The sequence below is a fragment of the Mercenaria mercenaria genome, chromosome 1 (genome assembly GCF_021730395.1).
Source record: "Mercenaria mercenaria strain notata chromosome 1, MADL_Memer_1, whole genome shotgun sequence".
Classification (NCBI taxonomy): Eukaryota; Metazoa; Mollusca; class Bivalvia; order Venerida; family Veneridae; genus Mercenaria; species Mercenaria mercenaria.
The window spans coordinates 79500899-79525297 of NC_069361.1; the positions used below are offsets into that span (position 1 = coordinate 79500899).

General features: G+C 36.0%; 1 protein-coding gene across 12 annotated transcripts in view; it reads right to left on the reverse strand.

Annotated features, from left to right (window-relative positions):
* LOC123532801 (ryanodine receptor-like) overlaps positions 1-24399 on the reverse strand; it is a 194676-nt gene that overhangs the window by 31451 nt on the left and 138826 nt on the right. For all 12 annotated transcript variants that reach the window (XM_053552050.1, XM_053552061.1, XM_053552058.1 and 9 more), the window contains 11 exons: positions 24088-24222; positions 19684-19796; positions 19354-19447; positions 13064-13234; positions 12445-12516; positions 7796-7895; positions 6989-7068; positions 5991-6067; positions 1897-2051; positions 1489-1577; positions 367-495 (listed from right to left, as the gene is read on the reverse strand). In XM_053552050.1, coding sequence (XP_053408025.1) covers positions 367-495; positions 1489-1577; positions 1897-2051; positions 5991-6067; positions 6989-7068; positions 7796-7895; positions 12445-12516; positions 13064-13234; positions 19354-19447; positions 19684-19796; positions 24088-24222 — 1215 coding nt within the window. The remainder of the gene's footprint in view (positions 1-366; positions 496-1488; positions 1578-1896; positions 2052-5990; positions 6068-6988; positions 7069-7795; positions 7896-12444; positions 12517-13063; positions 13235-19353; positions 19448-19683; positions 19797-24087; positions 24223-24399) is intronic.

Here is a 24399-nt window from a genome sequence, read left to right on the forward strand (position 1 = left end):
TTCAAGGGAATTAGTAAAATACTCCAGTTATCGTTGTATGTAAAGCAGCTTTGAACATGTTAACATGAAAAGGGTGCTATATAAAAACCTGGTACATAATATATCCAAGGTTTCATGAAATCCAAACAAAGAAAAATATAAGGAAAATGACCATGGACCACATGAATTACCTGTCAACCCTCGTGCTTGACTCATCAATGGTGTTTCACTGTATGTACTCTACATGATAACCAGTTATGAAGAGAAATGGCCTTCACCTTAGCTGGGTTTAAAACAATGACCTCTGTTTTAAGTGGCAAACACACAGTCGTCTACCACATTCCTACTTAATCAAGTCAAATAATGCAGATTGTATGATTAGCATACCTGTACATATTCAGTGAGTGAGGCCAGGACTTGCTTGGAGACCATGATAGCACGACAGAAGTTCTCCTTGCCTGCAGCATCTATAGTGTCCTTACCAGAGTAATGCCAGTAAAAGTCCATTATAGATTCCTGAAAATTAAATTTCAAATTACAGACAGTAATTTTTTTGTACAGTATACAAGTTACACAGCACCCTTAAATGATGAGATTTCCACAAGAGAAACAGGTACCTGGAAGGAACATCTTTTCCACATATATTTTCAAAATTATTCCTTAAAGAAGTAAAACTTTGCTTGCCATCCCATTTTTGTATCTATTTGATTTCTAACTCCACTGTTGCAGGTTTGATTCCCAGTGAGGAATAAAATGGACAAATGTTGAACATTCAAAACAACTTTTTTTAAACAACAGATGTTCAATAATACTTTCAAACCTTCACCTCTGCATCTACCTGCTGTCTAATTCACCAGTCTTGTACACTAAGTCACTCTAATATTCTAGAGACATTAAGAAACACCCTTTGATGGTTTTAGTGACATACTGTGAAACTAGAGCTGCTTTTGAGAAAAGCGCATGTCTCCCACAACTGCCTAATCATCTAGATTGGCATTTCTTCTCCATTACATATCATGATATCAGAGTCAACCATGCACCAAGACCTGTATCACTGGCATCAGTATTTTTGGTAATTCAAGGGCCATAATTCCTAAGTGCCTGGGGTGATTTGGCTAGTTATCAAACTTGGCCGAGGACTTATTGGCAAACACATTTTGTTCAAGTTTTGTGAAGATTGGATGAGAAATGTTTGACTTTGAGCGCGGACAAGATTAGTGACAGACAGACACACGGACACACACAGACAGGAGTAAATCAATATGTCTCCCACCAGAGTGGTATGGGAGACATAATTAATTCTCATGGGACATGAATTTTTCGTGGACCTCATGTCTGAGTCAGTTTACTAAAGTTTATCCAAACAAAGCAGTAAAATTTCCATTTATTGTATGTTCAAAGGTCAAAATCCACAAATTTATGTTCCCATGCAACAGCTGCTTTGGCTAAAACCACAAACTTTTGTGCCAACAAAACTTAATAAATTTATAGTAGTTTATAAACACTGACCTGTAACCTGAGAAGATAGTCTACAGTACTGATGACAATGTTCACAGTTGTGTTGTTGCCTGCTTGGGTACGCAAATAGTTCTGGAATTCTGCAAAAATGCAACAGATTTGTTTTATAACATTTCTAGAAAAAATAAAGAGCAACAACATTTATCAAACTCACAGAAGATAAAATTTGCTGGAACAAATTCTAATTTTCTTCTAAACTAAATCAGTGTCATATCTTACCATGATTAAAGTTTCTCATTTAAGAAACACACCTGCTTGACTTAACATATGTATCTTAAATTGCTTATGTAAATATGGACAAATTCCTTTGCGATTTTTCTTTTGGCACCAACTTTTTCAGAATATTTCATTCTTGCAGAATTACATTTAAAACTTACAACAGTTTGACAGGTATCTTACCTAGATTGTGACCTTCACAGAGAAGCTGTAGGAACCTGAATAGTTTACAGATGAACTCAGCATCATGGAGGTTCTTCTCGCCTGGTGATGAGTCTGAGCTCATACCCAGACCCTCAGCCTTGTTGGTTCTCTCAAATGCATCCAGGTCCAACACACTGTCACAGAACAAGACACATATTTACATTCACAAATACATCCTTAATACTCATCACTATATGCCATTGTTCATTTAACATAACTTTAACTTAGCTTCAGTGTTAACAAAGCCTTCACTAAATTCAAGAAAAGCAAATTTTATTCAAGGAAAGCTTTAAAAAAAAAGTTAACATATTGAAACTTTTCTTGTTAATCTCAATAATTACAACATCAAAACTTATGGAGAAATTCAGAGACATCAGATATTTTCAAAAATATTCTTCAGGTTATTTCAGTTTAATGAGTAATAATTGAGCCGCACCATGAGAAAACCAATATAGTGCATTTGCTACCAGCATGAATCCAGACCAGTCTGCGCATCTGCGCAGTCTGGTCAGGATCCTTGCTGTTCGCTTTCAAAGCCTATTTCAATTAGAGAAACCGTTAGCAAACAGCATGGATCGTAACTAGACTGCGTGGGTGCCTCAGGCTGGTCTGTATCCATGCTGGTCGCAAATGCACTATGTTGGTTTCCTCATGGTGCGGCTTAATTATGTCTGTACAGAAGTAACACTTAAGTAAATTTCAGTTCTTTCACTTGCTTTAAACCAGAGAAGGCATCTTAATCTTCCTTGATTCACAAAAATGATCTGTCAACATTTGTTTCCTTTGGAAAACTCATTACTAGAATTACTGGTTCGAGTCGTAAATTCGGCCAGGTCGTAAATATTCGGCCACCCACTTTAAAGCTTTTCTTCGAGCAAGATGCTTGAGAAAGCATCAGTGTCATCACAAGCACTTGCACTAGCAATAAAGTCAGCAAAACACAACAAGTTGAGGTGAGTAGAAAAAAGTTGTCCTTCCCTAAAGTTGTGTACTCTAAATAGCAAATATTTTGTCTCGCGGGTCGCATGACGTCATCGCACGTGCTCGTTTATGCTGAGGCCCTGCAAGGGTTAATTCAAATCTAAACTTTATAACACGAAAAGAACATGCGCTAACTAGCAGAAAACGCGTTTGAAACAAAGTTAATGAATATATAGTCCCTAAACGTCATTGAATTTCTATGTCTACGTTGTTTCTTCACGTTGACGTCATTTTCTTTTGAATTATCCGTTTCGGGGCCGTAATACGTTTATGCTTTGCCATGGAACTCGCATATATTTGAAAAGGTGTTATAACAGCACGTGATTGCGATAATCGCTTTACTCTCCTGTTAAAATAAAAGTGACAAAAACAGCAGGTGTATGCTAGAATGTGTGATGAACACTGACGTAAAATTTAAACTACGTCATGCTGGTGCCAGAAGGATGACAGGTGTTTTTTAAATATCTGTTGACAATTATTTCCCACGAGGTATGCTATAAAAATTGATTGCAGTTTGCTGAAAAAAGAACGATTTAGGCTGTAGCATCGATTTATTTCCAAGACAATGTTGAAAATATAACCATCTTTATGTTTAAAAAGTGGCCGAATATTTACAACCTCTAGAAGGTAAAATGTGGAGGCTATACCTGTCCGTTATTTCAAGCGCGGTTTTAATGTTTACCATACTGTAAACGGCTGGTAATGATAACAATCAATGTTGCTTGTATTAAAGCACATATGTTAGGAATTTTGTACAAATCAATTGTATAATATAAATTATTTCTTTAAAATAATTTCATTTATTCCTCGAGACTTAAAATGTTTGTTAGTTGCTAAGGTTCCGGGATTAATCGGCCTTTATTATTCAGTTGAACTGGTTCTCGTTTTATCAATACAGTACTGATGTGCATGTTCAGCGAGCCGAGAACACAGCCAGTTGTTCGATATAAAAGCAAAAAGCCCGTGCAGATTTCTCACATTGCGTCTGAAAGGGCGAATAGACCGTTATTATACACTGACTGACAGAATCTACTGTTCTTCTACATGTCGTTCAGTAAAGATAAACTTACCCTCCCGCCACACCCCTAAAGTTGCTAATGCAGTAATTTTTTATGGTTAACTTAGTTTTTGGTGAAAGACCTGACATTTTGGAGAAATTTTGTGTCAGATTTGCTGCGTTTTGTATTATACTTTCAGGGTACCGATTTCTTATATGGCATTTATTGAAGATGTCAGTGAGCTGTTAGTGCAACGTACACTGTGAAGTCTCCGATATCCCAATTATAATCATACTCAAAGAAGTTACGAATGAATGTTCTGTGATAGAAGCCAAGTCGAAGGAACTTCAAAGTACCGTAGATACTTCCTGGAAATTAACTTTTGGATAGTTCCAGATTTATAGAATTCAGGTGTATTGTGTTGATAAATAACAGCATTCGTTAGAATGTTTTTAACTGGAACTGTGTGCTTTTTTAGGATATCGGAAATTAAATTAATGTTTAAGACATTTTCTGTAAAAGAATATATAGGAAAAGAAATTACATGAACTTGTGTATTACTTTAGCTTAGGTATTTTCATTTATATCTTAGCTTCTAGATAAAAGATAAGGCTCACTGGCAGTTATTTCTGTGTTATGTAATTTTTATGAATCGGTAATTATACCTTAAATGTTAGGACTGTCGCTCAAATGATGTTGAATTGAGGGGATCAGGCGAGATATCGAGTTAATTAGATTGCTAAACAATAACCGGTTGGGTGTTTGTTTTGTGGCGATTTATACGGTTGATGCCGAACTAGAGATATATCTATGCGTTTGGTGTGATGATTTTATTCGGAACAGTTCAGTGTAATTAGCGTTGTCGTCTGTCAGTTATGGACACGGTCCGCTCAGTTTGGTGAAACTATGTTTGCCTTTATCGGGCCTATCACAAGGGCATTATTGTCTTAAACAGTGCATCAAAGGTTGTTCATTGCATAAGATGCACCTTGCTATTTAAGGTTGGTTGACCTGAAGTTGCTTCGGGTCACTAGGATTTCGTCCTTATAGTACTGGCGAGTCCTAGATTGCATTGCGTTGCGTTGCGTTGCTTGCTTGTGAAGTGGTTGTAGTGCACCACTATAGGTTCTGGTGATGCCTAGGTTGCTTTGCTTTTTGCGTAGTGAAGCTTCTACAGTGAATAATTACAGTATTGGCGAAACTTAGGTTGTGTCTGTAATGTATCACTATGGTACTGGTGAGGCCCAAGTTGCATTCCGTTGTCCGAAGTGCTTCACTATAGTGTTGGTAATGCCTATGTTGCGTTGTTTCTTGCGATATGAAGTGTCTGTAATGCATCACAATGGTACTGGTGAGGCCCTGGTTGCATTCGTTGTCTGTAATGCTTCACTATAATGTTGTGTGGTGCCTATGTTGCGTTGCTTCTTGCAAGGTGAAGTGTGTCTGGGGTGCATCAGTTGGTGTTTTGTGTGGTAGGCCCGGTCAGTCCGTATTTTAGTTTTACTAGCTGAAGAGTTGGGCTGTCTCATGAATATTTAACGCGTGCCGTTTTCGTGGACAATAATGCCAATATTGTCATTCTTGTTTTAGCACAGACATATATCAGACAGCTTTCTAGCACCGAGTGTTTGGTAGCAGCTCTTGACTTGCTTCGTGGCATCGTTTTGGTGCGGAGCCGTGGTGAGCTGAGGTCTGCTGTCATACATTCGGGTGTGGTCCGTGTGCTGGGTGCCGTCTGCGGTTTTTAGGAGTCATCGCATCACGTGTTGTCTCATGCTTGCGCCTGGTCTCCTCTCGCTTGAAGATAGAGCGGCCAAAAACATGCCAACTTAACTTTTCAATGTTTTCTCAGATCTGTTGATGCATTTACCTTAGCAGATGTAGAATATATTAATTTAGAAATCAAGTATTTTAAGTCATTTGTTCGTCATAATGTGTTATATGATCTTAAAACATTTAACAGTATAACAATGAGATAAATAAAAGACAAAGAATGGTACATGTTCTTATTTTATGTCGAGTAATATGGAATAAAGAAAGAAATATTTATGAAAAACCGCAAAAAGTGGCCGAATTTACGACTCGAACCAGTACCTGCATTGCTGCATGAGACCAGCAACAGATGTGAAGAATCCCACGTCCTTCTTGTCCTTCAGGTGCTTCAACATTCTCTGTAACATACATGTGTTTCCATGGTAACAACAATTTCAAATACAGATATTCAAACAGGACTAAGGAAAAGGTACACAGAGGTAAACTTTTCAAACAGTATTTAAAGCATTTTGCATCAATGAAGCATATCTCCTCATAAAAAAATAATACAGTATTAAAATGATTTAAGACTTTAACAAGAGCTGTCCCCATAGGATGACACATGCCCCCGATGGCACTTTGAATGAATAGTTATGGCCAATGTTAGAGTTTAAGACCTACGGAGCTGGGTCTTGCGCGCGACACGTCGTCTTACTGTGCCACACATTCATGCCAAGTTATTTTAAAATCCATGCATGAATAACAAAGATATGGACCGGACACGCCAATCAATGCATCTTTTAACGTCTAAGTGTGACCTTGACCTTTGAGCTACGGACCTGGGTCTTGCGCGTGACATGTCGACTTACTATGGCACACATTCATGCCAAGTTATTTGAAAATCCATACATCGATGACAAAGATATGGTCCGGACACGCCCATCAATGCACTATCCTTTAACGTCTAAATGTGACCTTGACCTTTGAGCTACGGACCTGGGTCTTGCGTGCGACACGTCGTCTTACTGTGGTACACATTCAAGCCAAGTTATTTGAAAATCCATCCATCAATGACAAAGATATGGACCGGACACAAAAATTGTGGACAGACTGACAGACTGACAGACCGACAGACGGTTCAAAAACTATATGCCTCCCTTTGGGGGCATAAAAATATTTTATATTAATAAGATCCCTATAAAAACAGAATACATTTGGTGAAGTTCCATCTACCAGTTGTCTAAGTAGACTTTTACTGAACGTTTTCTAATTTTATATGTCTGAAAAACTATTACACATCAGCTCAACATTACAGTCTCCCACAAAGAAGAGCAGCTCACCTTCTGCACGTCAATGTTGCCACCTCTCAGTAGAGATATACCAGTCTCTATTGTATCAGAGATCATTGGACCCACACAGCCTGTAATACACAGATTATATCATTCAGCGTCTCTAGAACATTTTATTCCATGGTCAGATATACTGAACGGTTAAATTGTATGCAAGTATACTGTCAACTCTTACCAAAAAAAAAAAAAAAAAAAAAAAATTAAAATAATTTTCGAACGAATATTCATTTCTACTGGTCAGAATAACTGCACTGTTTGCTGATCAGTTACTCCAAATAGATCTAGTAACTATGAACATTTCATCATAGAATATGAAACTCCCTCTGTTCATTTATTTTGCAAAATACATGTACATGATCTTGGCAATATTATTACAAGGTCTAAGTGAAAATGGAACGCAATAGCTTCTAAAAGACATAATAACCAGAATTCAACAGACAACAAGTAAATATAGACTGAAACAAGGCAGTCTGAAAGACAGCTAAATCCCCCGCCACTGCTATGGATATAGTGAAAGGGTAAACCTTTGATTTTAGCTGTGACCTTGACCTTGAACTGACATGGCTGACTCATGAATTCTGCACAATGTCCTGATGAGGTGATCATTTGACCCAAGTTTCATGAAAATCCTTCAAGGGGTTTAGGAGATATGGACCAGACACGATTTTGTTACGGACGGAAGGACGGACGCAGACCATTCCTATAATCCCTCCGCCACGGCAGGGGATTAAAAAAGTTTCTGAACCTAAAAACACTAACACTAAATGAAGTAAATGTTCAAATCAATAAGTAATTTACCTCTGCTTGCACTGATATAGAGCAGAACCATTTCTGCAGCACCTCTGTCAGCCAGTCGAGCTTGTTCTGATAACAGCTGCTGTTTCTCCATCTCTTGTTCCTGAAAGTACACCATATATATGTTATCCATTCACATAGTATATCTAGCTAGCGGGGATTTTTATATCACAAAACAAATGACATACCTTGAAATAATACAGATGAAAAATGCCATCAAATAAGCTCCAGGTCATCCTAAATTCATACAGTGAGAGATGTAAACAGTCTGTATGATCAGATGTTAGTTATCTTTACTTTAATGAGAAAAATCAATTACATATCTCTCAATACAATGGAACAGTTAAGAATTGACTATGAAAAGCTATACTTTTTCACCATCTTGATGTTTTTGTACTTACTATAAGGCATTAAAATGCACATTTATCATTAAGTTTTTACTTTGTAATGTCTTATATAGAAGTTAAATCACAAGTATAAAATACTTCAGTTTTGAAAAAAGAAATTGGGAGATGCCTTCCCTCCAATAAAGACTACACAGAGTGTCAACATTTTTTATCTGAACCTTTTATTTATAACTAATCTAAACAGCAGACAATTGCCAACATTTGTTTACAACATAAATGACTGACTAATGTTGAAAGGTCTATCATATACCTTACACATTTACCATACATATACAACATGGGGAAATCACATACAACACTGACTTGTACAAGTCTGCTGTACCAAACACACAATACTCTCATAGGCAAAAATAATCTGAACAATATTTGCTTTTACCCAGTTAGGTACCAATACAAGTTTCTAGGATTTCTATCCAGGAACTGTTACTTCTTGACAAGAAATTGTTACCCAGCTCCAGTAAAGGCCCAGCTAAACATGGTCTATAAATGTTTCTTGGATTTCTAACAAATAACTGTTACTCTTGGTATTTGTTATACAGCCATTTTAAAGGCCTACTTTTAACATACTCTCAAACATTGTCTGACTTGTACTTCTAACCAGTTTCTGTTACTAAAATGAAAGAAATTATCATATACATCTTGAACAACAAGATTATAGTGATTAATCTATTTAAAGGGGAGTCTGACCAACAGGGAATTCAGCTGTGTGTAAATAATGTCATACAACTAAGATGGCTGCTAACATGGCTGGCCATTCTCTTAAATTTTAAACTGCAGTATCATATTTAATAGTGATCCAGTTAAAAAGTTTTATCAGCATAATGAATGACTGGATGATGAAATCAACTTATGGTTAGGTATCTCTTCCCCTTTAACCTTGGGACCCCTCAACTAGCAAAGTAACCATTAGACTCTAAGCAAGAGGTCCTGCACTTCAAAAAAAAAGGCAAAGTTTCATTTTTACAATACAAAGACTACTTACAATATAAACATGTCATACTTCATGAATATCTTCAGCATTCAATATCATACGATAGTCTAAGGCTATAAAAGTACAGTTTCACTTCAAATAGCATAAATAATTTTACTTGAAATTCAATTTAACAATTATGTTTTACCTTAAGAGTCTCAAAAAATAACTCAGTCTATTGTTTTTAGAGTATTAAGATATAAAAAAACTAGAGCTGCTTTTGAGAAAAGCGCATGTCTCCCACAACTGCCTAATCATCTAGATTAGCATTTCTTCTCCATTACATATCTGAGTCAACCATGCACCAAGACCTGTATTACTGGCATCGGTATTTTTGGTAATTCAAAGGCCATAATTCCGAAGTGCCTTGGCCGATTTGGCTAGTTATTGAACATGGCCGAGGACTTATTGGCAAACACATTTTGTTCAAGTTTTTGTGAAGAACGGATGAGAAATGTCTGACTCAGAGCGCTGACAAGATTTGTGACAGACAGACACACAGACAGGAGTAAATCAATATGTCTCCCACCACAGTGGGGTGGGAGACATAATTATATCCAACAAAATCATATCTTTAACATCTGGAAACAATAAAAACAAAAACCTCCCATATCCTGATGGTTTTATATGACTACAGACAATATCCACCTAACTATCATCTAACAGGCAAAGTCACATGTCATTGTTTTATTGGCTTAAATCAAAATCCATTTTCTAGGACTGGTTAACAAGAGATGATCCAAAGAAACTGTGATTCATTTATTCATATAACTTATAAAATTTACGTTCTGACCATGTGTCTACCTTTCCTTTCCTTAGTGAATAACAGATGTTATGAGAACTTAGTTGCAAAATGAACTTTCAACATGATCTGAGAAAAGCAGCAACAATTCAGAAGACCTGGGTGGGTCATGCCCATGAAAAATCCCAATAATTCTGAAAAATACATCTAATATGACATGTGAGTTTGCACAGGCTATAGCTCTATAAGGGGACATAATATGTATCAAGCGGAGTAGGAGTTCGCTACCTTTAGAATATCCAAGTGAAGCTAGGCAAATAGTAATCAAGCGAGCAATCACTTTATTATTTAATCAAGCGAGCAATCACTTTTTTATGTAATTAAGCGAGCAAACACATTATTCAGTAAGAATGTTTACTATCTGACACTTGTGTAAAAATATTTGCAACCATTTCATTTCAAAACATGTGCATATATTTCATTTTTACGAAACTCAGATTCAAAATGGCCTAGCAGGCAAAGGTTATCATTCATAGCTTCTAAAGAACAGGGTATCAGATTACAAACTACATTTTGAAACCAATCTAAAATCTGCAGCATCTGACTGGTTACACCTGAACACAGCCTTCAAACTGACCAATGGTAAAATAGCACTCTGAGACTGGTTTCCAAACTCAATTTATTACATTGTATAATCTAATAGCTTGATGTAAAACCATTCTATGTGTATGTGAATGAAGAAGTAGAAAAGAATGGTTTTCCATAAAGCACCTTAATATAACTTTTTTTCTTTGCTAAAAGTTTGTTTTCATTTAGATACTGAAAACAGTATTAGTGCAGATGAAACCAAAGGAAAATTCACTCTGTGCAATACATTTATAACAACTGTGCATTAGACTTAAACTGTTAACTTATGTGTTAAACAATTCCATACTAAATTAGGTGTGTTGGAAGCAAGAAAAAAAGAGCAAACACATATTAAAAGCTGTAGGGTAAACAAAGCATAAATAAAAATATGCATTAGAAATTTAACAAAAATAAAATTAAATATATAAATAAAGCAAATAAAAATTTGGTGGTAAAATGGGTTATAACAATGTCACAATGTTATAATTCAATACTTAAAAATATTTATAAAAAACATTGTGGCTACAATCAAACTGCAATTTCTGTGGGTCAATTAATTCAACTTTTTATCTCTCCCCCGTGACCAGGGTTAAGGTTGCCCACTTGAAATCACTTGTCTCTCCCCTTTATTGGTTCAAGCTCTGGTATGTGAGGCTATCATCCAGCTGACTGGAAGGAAGTTCACCCAGAAATAATGCCCAAAGGGACCCCTTGGGTCTTCTTCCATCATTAAAGTTCTAAAGTTGCAGTATGACCTAAATGGTATAGGTGTGTCCCAAAACCCAACAAAAAACAAAAAAAAACAAAGACCTCTCACATTTGCATTTCAACTATCTATCTGAGTTTTATTTTTTGCTCTTTCAATTCCAGACTACAAACCTGCATTAAGCAGCCAGACAATAGAATGACACAATAAGGCTGTTGAAGTCAGGTGGAAATTACAACAAATTGTCAAATAGGGAAGTCAGCTGCCTGGCTACTTAAGGCAAGTGTCTGCATAGCACAGGGCCTGGTGGCTATTCCGGAAAGTTTAACCATACACGCCATTGGAATATGCAGGCATCATAACTGGCATGAACCTCTGTATCATGTGCAATTCAAGTCTGCAGCTAAAACCACAATGTCAGGAAATGCCTTGATAGTTTTCTCCCTTGAAAGAAAACCGAAAGCAGACCTCTATCCGTAGCGATAGCGGTAGAAAGCAGACCGCTATCCGTAGCGATAGCGGTAGAAAGCAGACCGCTATCCGTAGCGATAGCGGTAGAAAGCAGACCTCTATCCGTAGCGATAACGGTAGAAAGCAGACCTCTATCCGTAGCGATAGCGGTAGAAAGCAGACCTCTAGCGATAGCGGTAAGTGATTCAAAGTCAACAACTTACACCTCCAAACCACATTATGCTCTTAATTTCTTCTAATCTTTTCTTTAAAGTATTCATCTTACACAGTTTGCTTACAAGACCCAAGTATTTTAAAATTACCATATACAGAGATCAAAGCAAGTTTGATTGTAACCCAGATCTAGAAAAAATTACAAGATTTACATCCGTACCAAATCTCTGAATATATCATTGCTCCATCTTTTTTCTCTATAGTTAATTCTGACTATATACAGAGAAATGGCACCTCACAGTTTTAATATGATAGTGAGATAAAGAAAAAAAAAAAGATTTCTTGGCTCAAGGTTATAAAACAGAGTTTGGAGATCAGTCTGAATAAGTCTGCAACCTTACCATTGGTCAATTTCAAACCTGAGCTCAGAATCCACCAATCAAATACCGGAGTTCTGAGCTTGATCTGCAAACTATGTTTTATGACCTTGCGCCCTGGAATAAAATGAGACTGGAATATTTCAAGAAGAACTCATGTGAGAATAGGTAAATGTAAGTGCTGTTGTGAGATATTTACCTGGAATGATGAACCGGGACCTTCCTCATCACCACCTTCATCATCATCGTCATCATCAGCACCACTACAACTCTACATGGTCAAAGAAAGTAACACATCATTAAATACTGCATAACAGAAACATGTACAAATCATAGCACACATAGAAAACATGTCAAACATTTCTCACTATGGGCACAACGCTCATCAACAAACATAAACATGTTTTATCATATCCCACATACCATAAACAGTAAATGATCCGACTTGCTTGTATTTTCAATGAGCTTCAAAAAAAAAAATGCCCGTTAATAAACATTTCACAGGATTAAGCAAAAGTTGTCACTTATCAATGCTTTTAGCATTCACCAGATACATTTTAACATCAAAACCTTAATTTCATTTATTTTTTCATTTGAGATTTATGGAATTTCTTATTCATTAAATTCTAACTGATTTTAAGGATTCCAAAAACAGAATATTTTCTATTTCATTTTTGCAGAGGACTTTCTATTTTCATTTAAATTAGACAATTTATCAGGTTAATTTAGCTTCAATATTTCCATAAATGGAGTCTATGCCTCTCTGAACCATGCTACATCAAACAATTTATTTTCTAATCTGTATTGCATTTACGCACCTGACTCATGATCTGAGCATATGATATGTAGATAGGATCCTCAGGCATGCTGCTTTGTTGTTCTTTGGTTGCTGCACGTGACAGGCATGTGATTAGTTGTTTAAGTGGATCAGGTTTCTCTTCTTCTTCCTCTTTCTTCTCTGCAGCTTCTTCTTCAGATTCATCCGACCTCTAAATGACAACAATATGGTAATAACATCAGATTTCAGGAAGGTACATTTACCAACTTGTGCACTCTAACCAGAGTTCAGTGAATTTACCAACTAGTCAGCTCGGACCAATTCTTCTATATAAAATAGTTATAAATATCTGAAAATATGGTTATTAATATCTGGATGTATAATTATAATACATGACAATATGGCAGTAATATCTGACAATATGGTAATTAATATCTGACAAAATGGTGACCATATCTGACAATAATAAGGTTATACTGACAAAAGTCTATTTCTTAATATTGACAGAGACATATATGGTATAATCTAGTCATTTAATGACTGAAATACTGTTTGACCCCTGAATGACAACAACATGGTTAAAAACCTTTTAGGTGTACATAGTGAAAACAGAAATCTATTTTGGAAGCTGACCAAATTTCATTTATTGTGTCATTATCAGGCAAATAAAAAGGTCTACATTTTAATTGCTTAAAATCACACTATCAATATGCGCAATGTATGAGATTATACTTCACAGGGACACTTCACAAGGATAATTTAAAATTACATTATTAGTGAAATAGTTTAAAGTTACTGATCAAAACATATTCCAGTAACACCTACACTGGAAAAATAACAATTTTTGATAACACCATGGATAACAGAGACAAAGATGAAACTGAAAAGAACCATGATGTAAATGACAAAAATATTGATGTTTCTGACAAAGAAAGTGAAGAAAGTGATGTTTCTGACAAGGAAAATGATGTTTCTAACAAGGACGGTGATGATTCTGACCAGTCTTTTTCAGATGAAGTACGAGAAATGTGTTGTGAAATGTGTGATAAAAATAACATAACAGTCCAGCTGAAGGATTTTGTGTTGAATGTATCTGTTACATGTGTAAGACATGTCTCCAATATCACAAGAATTTTTTACCTCAGCATATTCATGAAGACGAGTATACAATGCCAAAGGAACATTGCTTGAAAAAGTGCAAGTTGCATACACAAGACTTTCTGAAATTCTTCTGCAGTTCTTGCAATAAAGTTGGGTGTGAAATGTGTAAGAAAACTGAACACGACAGCTGTGGACAAGAAGTAGAACCTTTGTATAAGAAGATGCAAGAGCTGAAACAGAATTTGGAAAACCCAGGGGATGCATTTAACAGGCAGACTGATCGAGTACAAACAGCGCTGGAGTTTATAAAATCAGACACAGATGTCAGGAAGAAAAAAATTGAAGCATACAAGAGAGAAGCAATCAAGAATATTTCAAAGAGAAAGATCCAACTTGAATTAATGTTTGCAGCACTACACAAAGAAGTAGAAACTATTGCAGCTGACGACCAAAACTGCCTGCTTTCTGTTTCTGAAGAGCAATCAAAAATGAAGTCAAAAATATGCAACATCAAATCTGATTTGCGTCAAAAACTTAAAACTGGAGCCGACTATGAATTATTCATGGCTAAGCAAATATACGATAAAGAAATAGATTCAATGGAAGAAGCCCTGTCTTCCCTCTCTGCACGGAACAAGATAAGCAGATATCAATTTAAACCAAGAGGTATACTTGAGCAAATTGTTACTGAACCAGACCTAGGATCAGTAATCAATGAATCTGAAATTTCACGGGAAGCCACTGCAGCGTCTGATGTTGACGCGTTGCACCCCACATGGTACAAATTAAAGCTTGACACCTATTCGCCAAAAGCAATATGCAGCACTACAAAAGGTCAGTTAATTGTCCTTGGCGATTCATTCTTAGCTGGCAATGAATCATTTTTTGTCAAACTGATTGACCTAGATACAGACAAGGTCATCTCAGCTGTCCTTCAAGCGGAGCCCTGGGGTGTGACCGAAGTCACAGACAACAGTATAGCAACAACTCTTCCTGACTCTGGGATCATCCAACTTATATCCGTAACAACTGAAGATGAAGTCAAGCTCGGAAAAGAGATTAAAGTTGGTATGAAATGCCAGGGAATTGCTTATAGCAGAGAACAATTCATCGTTTCATATGGTATTCCTTATTCAAAAGTAGAAATTCTGACAGAAAGTGGAGCTGTTTTTAAGACATTTGTGACTGACGAGGCAGGAGAACCGCTATTCTCCTCCCCTTGTTCACTAGCACTCAGCCCCGATAATGACACAATTTTCATTGCAGACAACTGGACTCATACAATAATGAGCATGTCAATGCTAGGAGAAATCAAACATACATTCATATCGCACCACCTTAAAACACCAAACAGTATAATCGTTGATGATACGGGCTCAGTTTATGTGAGTGGTTACAAGTCAAACAATATAATGCAACTGTCTGACAAACTAAAAGAAGTAAAACTTCTCCTAAGTAAACACAATGGTATAAACCAACCACATTGTATAACATTCTTTCCAGATAACCATAGTAACTGTGACTTTAATCACAGCTACAAAAAGAACCTGTTCATAGGACAATATGGGAAAATCAAACATTTTAAACTAATGTAAATGCGTAAGCATAAAAATCCTCGAGTTTACAGCAGGTTTTTGCCAAGGCCATGATATCGCAGGAATCTCGCGTAAAAATTATGAATGTCATACTAAAATTGGTCTAGAAGCATCTGGGACGAATGTGCATATGGGACGGCCAGAACCGAATACGAATCGCTCATTTTTCTTCTGAATCTGAAGAGAAGAGTTTCCCGCAAAAACGTCATTTTGATCAACAATAAACAATTTTAAGCTACGTTTCTGTATTTGCAGATAAGGAAATCATTCAGTCTAATGATTAATGACTTAGTACTTCATGTCGCTTCATAAAAGCCCCACAGACCACACAAACCCGATGTTGTTTACCATTCTCCATCCACTGTCTCGGCAGATGAAATTGAAAGTTAAAATTGACTGCTTAAAATCTGACAAGCATTCCACACTAATTGTCTACAAAGCTGAAAAAGCATCACCAAATCAAACCACATGGGGTGCAGAAAATTCGGATGAAACCAAAAAAGAAAGTGACTCCAAATTAGAGTTGATTTAAAGAGTATCAATGGTTGGACTACAATAATTAATGACTTCAATTTTAGTAATGTTACTGTCTCATTTCAATGACATACCATCAAAAGTTGTTGTCCCCAAGATTTTGAAAAATGTCCCCTCATTTTTCATACGAAGGGGACATGTGTCCCCATAATTTTTGATCCTCGGCAGAACCCTGTTACAGTCATGACTGTACAGTATACAGAACAAAATTAGACTTTTAAAAACATGTTTCAACTATGCTACAAATTCATATAATGTTACATATCAATTATGCTACTTTATCTACATCCTAAAATAACAAATAATATGTTGTTTTGTTTTTGTGTTCTTTCTAAAATCAGAACAAGAGTGCCAAAATGTTACAATATACGCCCGTCACAGCAAATTTCTTTACACTATCACTCGTATTTGCAAATGGAATTTTAATTTTGTGGTTGTTTAGTAATTACTGTAATTCTTGTTTTTATAAATCCAGATAAAAACTCCTTACCAGGTAGAGATACCTTAAAATACACCTAAAATTTGAAAGTAATATCTATGTTGTACCACAGAAAAGTGGTCTTGGCTTTTCCCTACGGTCAATTATAAAAAAGTTACAATATAAGTTATTTATACTAACAACTAAGGGAAGTTAATCTTTAAAAAAAAAAAAATCCAAAAAAGAAAAATTTGTAAGTCCACACAAAAATCCTTACCAAGTAGAGATAGGTCAAAATACACCTCAAAATTGGATGTAACATGCATGTTGTACTACAGAAAAGTGGTCTCGATTTTTCCCTACGACTAGTAATGAAAAAGTTACAATATAAGCTATTTATAGTAACAACAAAAGGAAGTAATTCTAAAGAAGGGACCTGCGCATGATACTTTGTCTCATGGTGTACAATTGTGCCAAGTTACATCAAAATCCCTCCATGCATGAAGAAGAAATGCCTCTGACAAAGTCATTCTTGTATCTGACCTTAGACCTAGGGACCTGGTTCTTGCGCACGACATTCTGACTCGTGGTGGTGAACATTTGTGCCAAGTTATATCAAAATCTCTCCATGCATAAAGAAGAAATGCTCCAGACAAAGTTTTCATTCTTGTATCCTTTGACCTCTAAGTGTGACCTTGACCTTAGACCTAGGAACCTGCTTCATGTGCATGACACTCCATCTCATGATGATAAACAATTGTGCTAAGTTTCATCAAAATCCCTCCATGCATGAAGAAGATATGCTCCGGACAAAGTCATTCTTGAATTTGACCTTTGACCTCCAAGTGTGACCTTGACCTTAGACCTAGTTCTTGCGCATGACACTCCGTCTCATGATGGTGAACAACTGTGCAAAGTTTCATCAAAATCCCTCCATGCATGAAGAAGATATGCTCCGTACAAAGTCTGTGGACACCGCCCGCCCACCCACCCGCCAGGGGCATTCCCATAATACATACCGTTTTTCAAACGGGCGTATAAAAAGCCTTCATTAAGTGGTGGACATTCCAAAAAGTTTGCCTAACAATTAAAACTAAGTACAGTTGAACTTCAATGGCTCAAACTCGGAACTTTCGAACACCTGGGATCGCTCGAACTTTTCGCCCGGTCCCGAATTTTTTCCTTCTTTATTCTATATAGTTCTACCTCGGATCACTCGAACTTCGAAAATTCGAACTATCGAACACATTTGGTGGTCCCCTTGGCTTATTACAATGATAATTACACCTATTCTGTCGAACTGACAATTTGTCGCCGGAATGGCTTGTGTTTACAAAGTTTTTCACACCTCTGCCTGACATTAGCCAAGCTTCCCCTTTAACCGGTGCGTGCGTAATTTTCACACGCTTATGTAATTAGCATCGGTATACGACAAACAAATTAAACAAAGTGACTTTCGTTCATTGCAATGCTTTAATGGGCTTTGATTTATACGAATAAAATTATCTAAAATAATTGAGCAATGTCTGTCTTTATTTTTTTCTGCATAAAATCGGGAGATCCGATGTCAACTTTCATACTGCTTTCGCATGGCTGAACAACTTAGTAAAGGACCCGGAAACGGGTGGATAGCTATATATATATATCTAAGTCGGCTGCAGGAAAGCAATATATTTGATAATATTTGTACTTAACTATGATTCATAAATGTTTGCTATTCATGTCTTTCTATTTGATGCTGTCTTTTATCAAAATTCTTATAATTATATTAGTGTTCTATCTGTGTTTTTTGTATCTATGTCATGTTTGAAAATAAATAATAAAGCATATTTCAGTGTTCGTTTTTTTTATTTATCATCGTATCATGCACACATTTAGGTACAATATGACAATATATTACGATGTAAGGTTTGTAACACATCATGCCCTCGAATTCCCAAATTCAAAATGGCCTCCATTTGGATGGCTCGAACAACAGAAAACTCGAACTAATTTCCACTGGACCCTCGAGTTCGAGCTATCGAAGTTTGACTGTACATGGATAAAGCCCCTAAATTATGCCATCATACTACTTATATCCTACAAGATTTCAAAAGAAACGTTGTTGTCTGATTAAGGTTTCTTTTGCTTCTTTCTTCAATAAGTACATCTGACCAAGCCAGCAATAAGTATATCTGACCAAGCCAGCAATAAGTACATCTGACCAAGCCAGCAATAAGTACATCTGACCAAGCCAGCAATACGTACATCTGACCAAGCCAGTTTAAAGTCATTTCAAGGTTTTTAACTCGTTAAGATCAACAGAATCTAAATTACACAAACATTTACATACCCACCATGAGATCATCAATAAGATACACAAACATTTACACACTCACCATGAGATCATCAATAAGTTACACAAACATTTCAGTACTCACCATGAGATCATCAATAAGTTACACAAACATTTACATGTACACATTTACCATGAGATATCAATAAGTTACACAAACATTTAAGCACTTACCATGACATTCTCAATAAGTTACACAAACATTTACACACTTAACAATGAGATCATCAATAAGTTACACAATCATTTACATACTCACCGTGAGATCATCAATAAATAAGTTACAGAAACATTTACACACTTACCATGACATTATCAATAAGTTACAAAAACATTTACACACTCACCGTGAGATCATCAATAAGAATTTTCTTTTCGTATTCTTCGTTGTCTAACCATTGTACTCTGTAGGACTTCAAGAACAAGTTGATAGCTCTGTGTCTATAAACAGAAAAATGATTGTCAAGTTAACTGGGGTTCTGCAAAAAAGTCTTACACAAGGCCTACTAAGACACTTGTTGCTAATCATTTAGACTAGTTATAGAATGCTGCCAAACAATCTATATATTTCAGAAAAGAGTTACTTTTAAAGAGTAGTTGTGAAAACATCCATGCAGCTGTAAAAATTTTACTTTGACATATACATTGTAATCTAAAAGCAAGTACTATGCTCTTACTTGGGTAAATTGTGTAGTGGTATCATTCTGAAACATGCCATGACGGCTCTCTTTCTCTGTGTAGACACAACTTTACGCCAAACATTCTTGTGGTGTGCAGAAGGATGTTCTACCTGTAAGTATCAACAGAGAAATACTTGTGACTTACAATCATTGCAGAGAACTACCAGACATTCCTATTGGTTTTAACAGTAGAACTTTTGTCATCAGGACGTTCATTGAAAGAAGCTATATCTAGTACACATTTTCTGTAGTGTAGCTTCACTGAGGCACACTGAGGCAGCTGCTTTAGGCTGTTGTGACACAATAATGAAAATATTTTAGGTAGAAGACTGCCCTAAGACCTTCCTCAAAGACTTTACTTCAGTGCCTTATTTAACTTCTGACTATGAAAACGATTTTGCAAGCCTAAAAAGTATTATTACACACATATTCCTTGCAATGTGATGAGAGCTGATACTTGTTACTAAGTTACTTGATCACATTTTATTTTCAAAACAAATTCCAAAATATAGCTCTGAGTTATTTTCCCTGAGTAAAATCTGTATTTGAATGTGCTGAGACCTCAAATGAATGTGAATTCATGGCTAGTGCTAGTTTACCTGTTTACTTTTACAATACTATAAAAGAAGTGCTAGGTTCAAACACCGAAGACTGAGGATTATGACCGCAATCTTCACAATTCTTTACTCAGGCAAAAATCCATGAAGCAGTCATCAAGTATTGTTAACCCAAGTTAAGAACTTTCTTTACAATTGCTGTAAAGCACAGGTTCTGCTTTTTCACAAGTATACCAAAATCCCTAAAGGTATAACTCCTTTGAAAGCCATGCATTTCCTTCATAAGACTCAAAAATGTGTAACCTGGTGTAGTGATATGGGAAGAACAGATTGTACAACCAACTGAAATTATATTTGTGATATCAGATTCAAGAACAAGCTGTGCACAAAACAGTATTTTGCCAAATAATGTTTAACACACTTTTTTCCACAATTACAGTGATCAAAATGTTAGTATACATGGAGGTGATTTTTTTCACACATGCACAAGCACATTACCAGTAGGTTTACCACACTGGAAATATTCTTTTCATTCTTAACATGAAATACAAAACAGTTATAATTCTCTTTGACAATGGATGATGTTTGAGTTTAAAAGGCATCTAAGTGAACTGTATTTTATATAAGTTCAGATATGATAAGTGACCAGCTGTGTGTATGGAACCACTAATCTCAGTAGGTAGCGGATGGAATTGCTAATTGGTGGATACCAAATTTATGACTTTATCCTCGAGCAAGGCTGATTTTCTCAATAGTGATTTACTAGAAGACAATGCATCAAAAGTCTTTTGCACTCCATTCAATGCAGTTTTTGAGGACTTATCACTTTACCTGCAGGTAATGATTTATTACTGGTATAGCATCCAGATTGGAATATAATGTTTATAAATTTACTGCCAGTATGTGACAGAAGTACTTTTGAAAAATGTCCCCTAACCTATATCAAAATAGCAAAGTTGCCTGGACAAATTCATTTCTGCAAAGATATAATCTGTTTTGTTTATATCAACTTAAAGGTAATTTTATTTGAGGAAGAGGAAAATAATGGCTTGGGATGAAAATGAAATTGGGGTGTATATGGGCTTCAGAGGTTTTCAATGCAGTAGGTGACATGAAATAAACAAACCTAAATCCGGCGGAAAACTTACTTTTTTGCCTTTTCTATTCATGGACCTCCATTCTAACTCGGACTCTACTATTTCAAACTGACAAACGAAACATGACAAACATGTACGACAGAGTGGCAGACTATACATATAATACTTGAAACAGAAGCTTAAAAACTTGTATCAGTAAAACATATTCAAACAAATTTAGTACAAACATGTATTAGTATTAAATAACAAAACTCCTAAAAAATCATATATATTTGCAAGACTTGTTTTCCGTAAGTTTTGCATCTAATGTTATTGCGTGAAAATTATTCCTTCCAAAACCTTTGAATTAAACTACTTTTAAGAAAAATATTACATTGTCTTTTTAATTTGGCAAAAGATGGAAGAATATTAACAGAAATTTCCTTAATACTGATGTTTAAGATATACATGAAATGTTTTTTACTTTTTAACTTTGAAAAAATCTGATTGAACATCAAAACTTACATGCACAATGCATATTTATTTCAATTTGAAAGAAGAACCTACCATATCTTACTATGCACAGGGAATTCTTCAAGAGACCATATATTTACAAAATCTTATCTTTTCATCAATTCTTAATAAGGCTTAAAAAAATTGTTTGGTTTCCGGTATCCCGACCTACCCTAAATATTTGGCCCAACCCTAAATGTTTTTATGACTTTGGAGAATTTATTTTTCATATTTTTAACAAAAAATTGCAAAACTGCATTTTTGATGCTTTAAACACGGTCAGTGCTGTTAAAAATCAACATACTGATGCTCTAAAGGCATTACCCCTTTATTTGTATTCATTTTTTGACATAAAATAGTTTCCAAAAAGTCCCACTTAATAAAAAAATAAAATAAAAAATATAACAAGAGGGTCATGATGACCCTGGATTGCTCACCAGAGTAATATGTTTCAAATGTCAAACTGATGATTTTTAGAAATTTTTTGGAAAATTTTCCGATGTACAATCAAGTAACCCCTGGGGCGGGGCCAATTTTACCCCGGGGGTCATGATTTGAACAAAGTTTGTAGAAGTCGACTAGGCAATGTTACATATCGAATATCTAAGATCTAGACCTTCTGGTTAATTTTAAGCAAATTTATGAAGATTTCCCTATGTACAATAAAGTAACCCCTGGGGCTGGGTCAATTTGACCCTGGGGGGTCAAGATTTGAACAAATTTTGTAGAGGTCCACTAGGCAATGCTACATGTCGAATATCTAAGCTCTAGGCCTTCTGGTTTATTTTTAGAAAATACTGAAGATTTTTCTATGTACAATCAAGTAACCCCATGGGGCGGGGCCAATTTGACCCCGGGGGTCATGATTTGAAGAAATTTTGTAGAGGTCTACTAGGCAATGCTACATGTCAAATATCTAAGACCTACGCCTTCTGGTTTATTTTTAGAAATTTTTTGAAGATTTTCCTATGTAAAATCAAGTGACCCCTGGGGCGGGGTCAATTTTGACCCTGGGGTCATGATTTGAATAAATGTTGTAGAGGACCACTAGGCAATGCTACATGTGAAATATCTAAGCTCTAGGCCTTCTGGTTTATTTTAAGAAAATTTTTGAAGATTTTCATATGTAAAATCAAGCAACCCCTAGGGCGGGGTCAATTTTGACCCCGGGGGTCATGATTTGAACAACTTTAGTAGAGGTCCACTAGGCAATGCTACATGTCAAATATCTAAGCTCTAGGGCTTCTGCTTTTTGAGAAGAAGATTTTTTAAGGTTTTCCTATGCAAAATCAAGTGACCCCTGGGGCGGAGTCAATTTTGACCCCAGGGGTCTGATTTGAAAAAATTTTGTAGAGGTCCACTAGGCAATGCTACATGTGAAATATCTAAGACCTAGGCCTTCTGCTTTATTTTTTTGAAATTTTTTGAAGATTTTCCTATGTAAAATGAAGTGACCCCTGGGGCGGGGTCAATTTTGACCCCGGGGTCATGATTTGAACAACTTTAGTAGAGGTCCATTAGGCAATGCTACATGTCAAATATTTAAGGTCTAGGGCTTCTGGTTTTCGAGAAGAAGATTTTTTAAGATTTTTCTATGTAAAATCAAGTGACCCCTGGGGCGGGGTCAATTTTGACCCCGGGGTCATGATTTGAACAAATTTGGTAGAGGTTCACTAGGCAATGCTTCACGCCAAATATCTAAGCTCTAGGGCTTCTGGTTTTTGAGAAGAAGATTTTTAAAGTTTTTCCTTCCGGTTGCCATGGCAACCAGAGTTCTGCATGGAATTCAATTCTTTGAACAATTTTTAGAGAAGACCATCCAAGGAACATCCCTGTGAAGTTTCATCAAAACTGGCCTGTTGGTTTAGGAGGAGATGTTGTTTAAAGGAAAGTGTGGACAGACGGACGGACGGACGCCGGACGGTGAACTAATAAAAATTACCAACCTACCTACCCTAATTTTTATTAGCATGTTACTGGAAACAAACAATCTTTTTTTTTTAGGCCTAAGTGTTTAAACAAATAACTTTAATGAAAACATTCATGCATCAACAAACTGTAACAACAACAGACAAGAAGCATTTGAAGCTAGCAATAATAATGAAAAAAAAAATTTGCATTCTGCGAATGGTTTTGCAAAGGTTGTATCATTAATATAAGCAATGGTTTTTCAACAAAGTCTGTATCACAAGAAACATTCAGTTCCAATAAAATATTTACAGAAAGAAAAATAAATTTAAGAATAAAGGTCTTACCATGTGAAGTCCATGCATGACCTTGGCCATGGATATGATACGGTCCATGACTCGCTGTTGGTCTAGGTTAGAACTGGTTCCAGATCCAATCTTATGGTACAACACTTTTTGCCATTTGATCTTGTCATCTATAGGCTAAGAATAAGAAGAAAATAGTTAGCTAATTCCTGTTTTTATCTGTTGTCTGTATAAGGACACTTGTCCTTTAACCATTGTTCGAGTCACCTAATATACCTTTAGAGAAATTCTTATCCCAGAATTATTAACCGTTACCCTGAGAACTTGTTCATCTTTCAATTTGGACAGTACCAT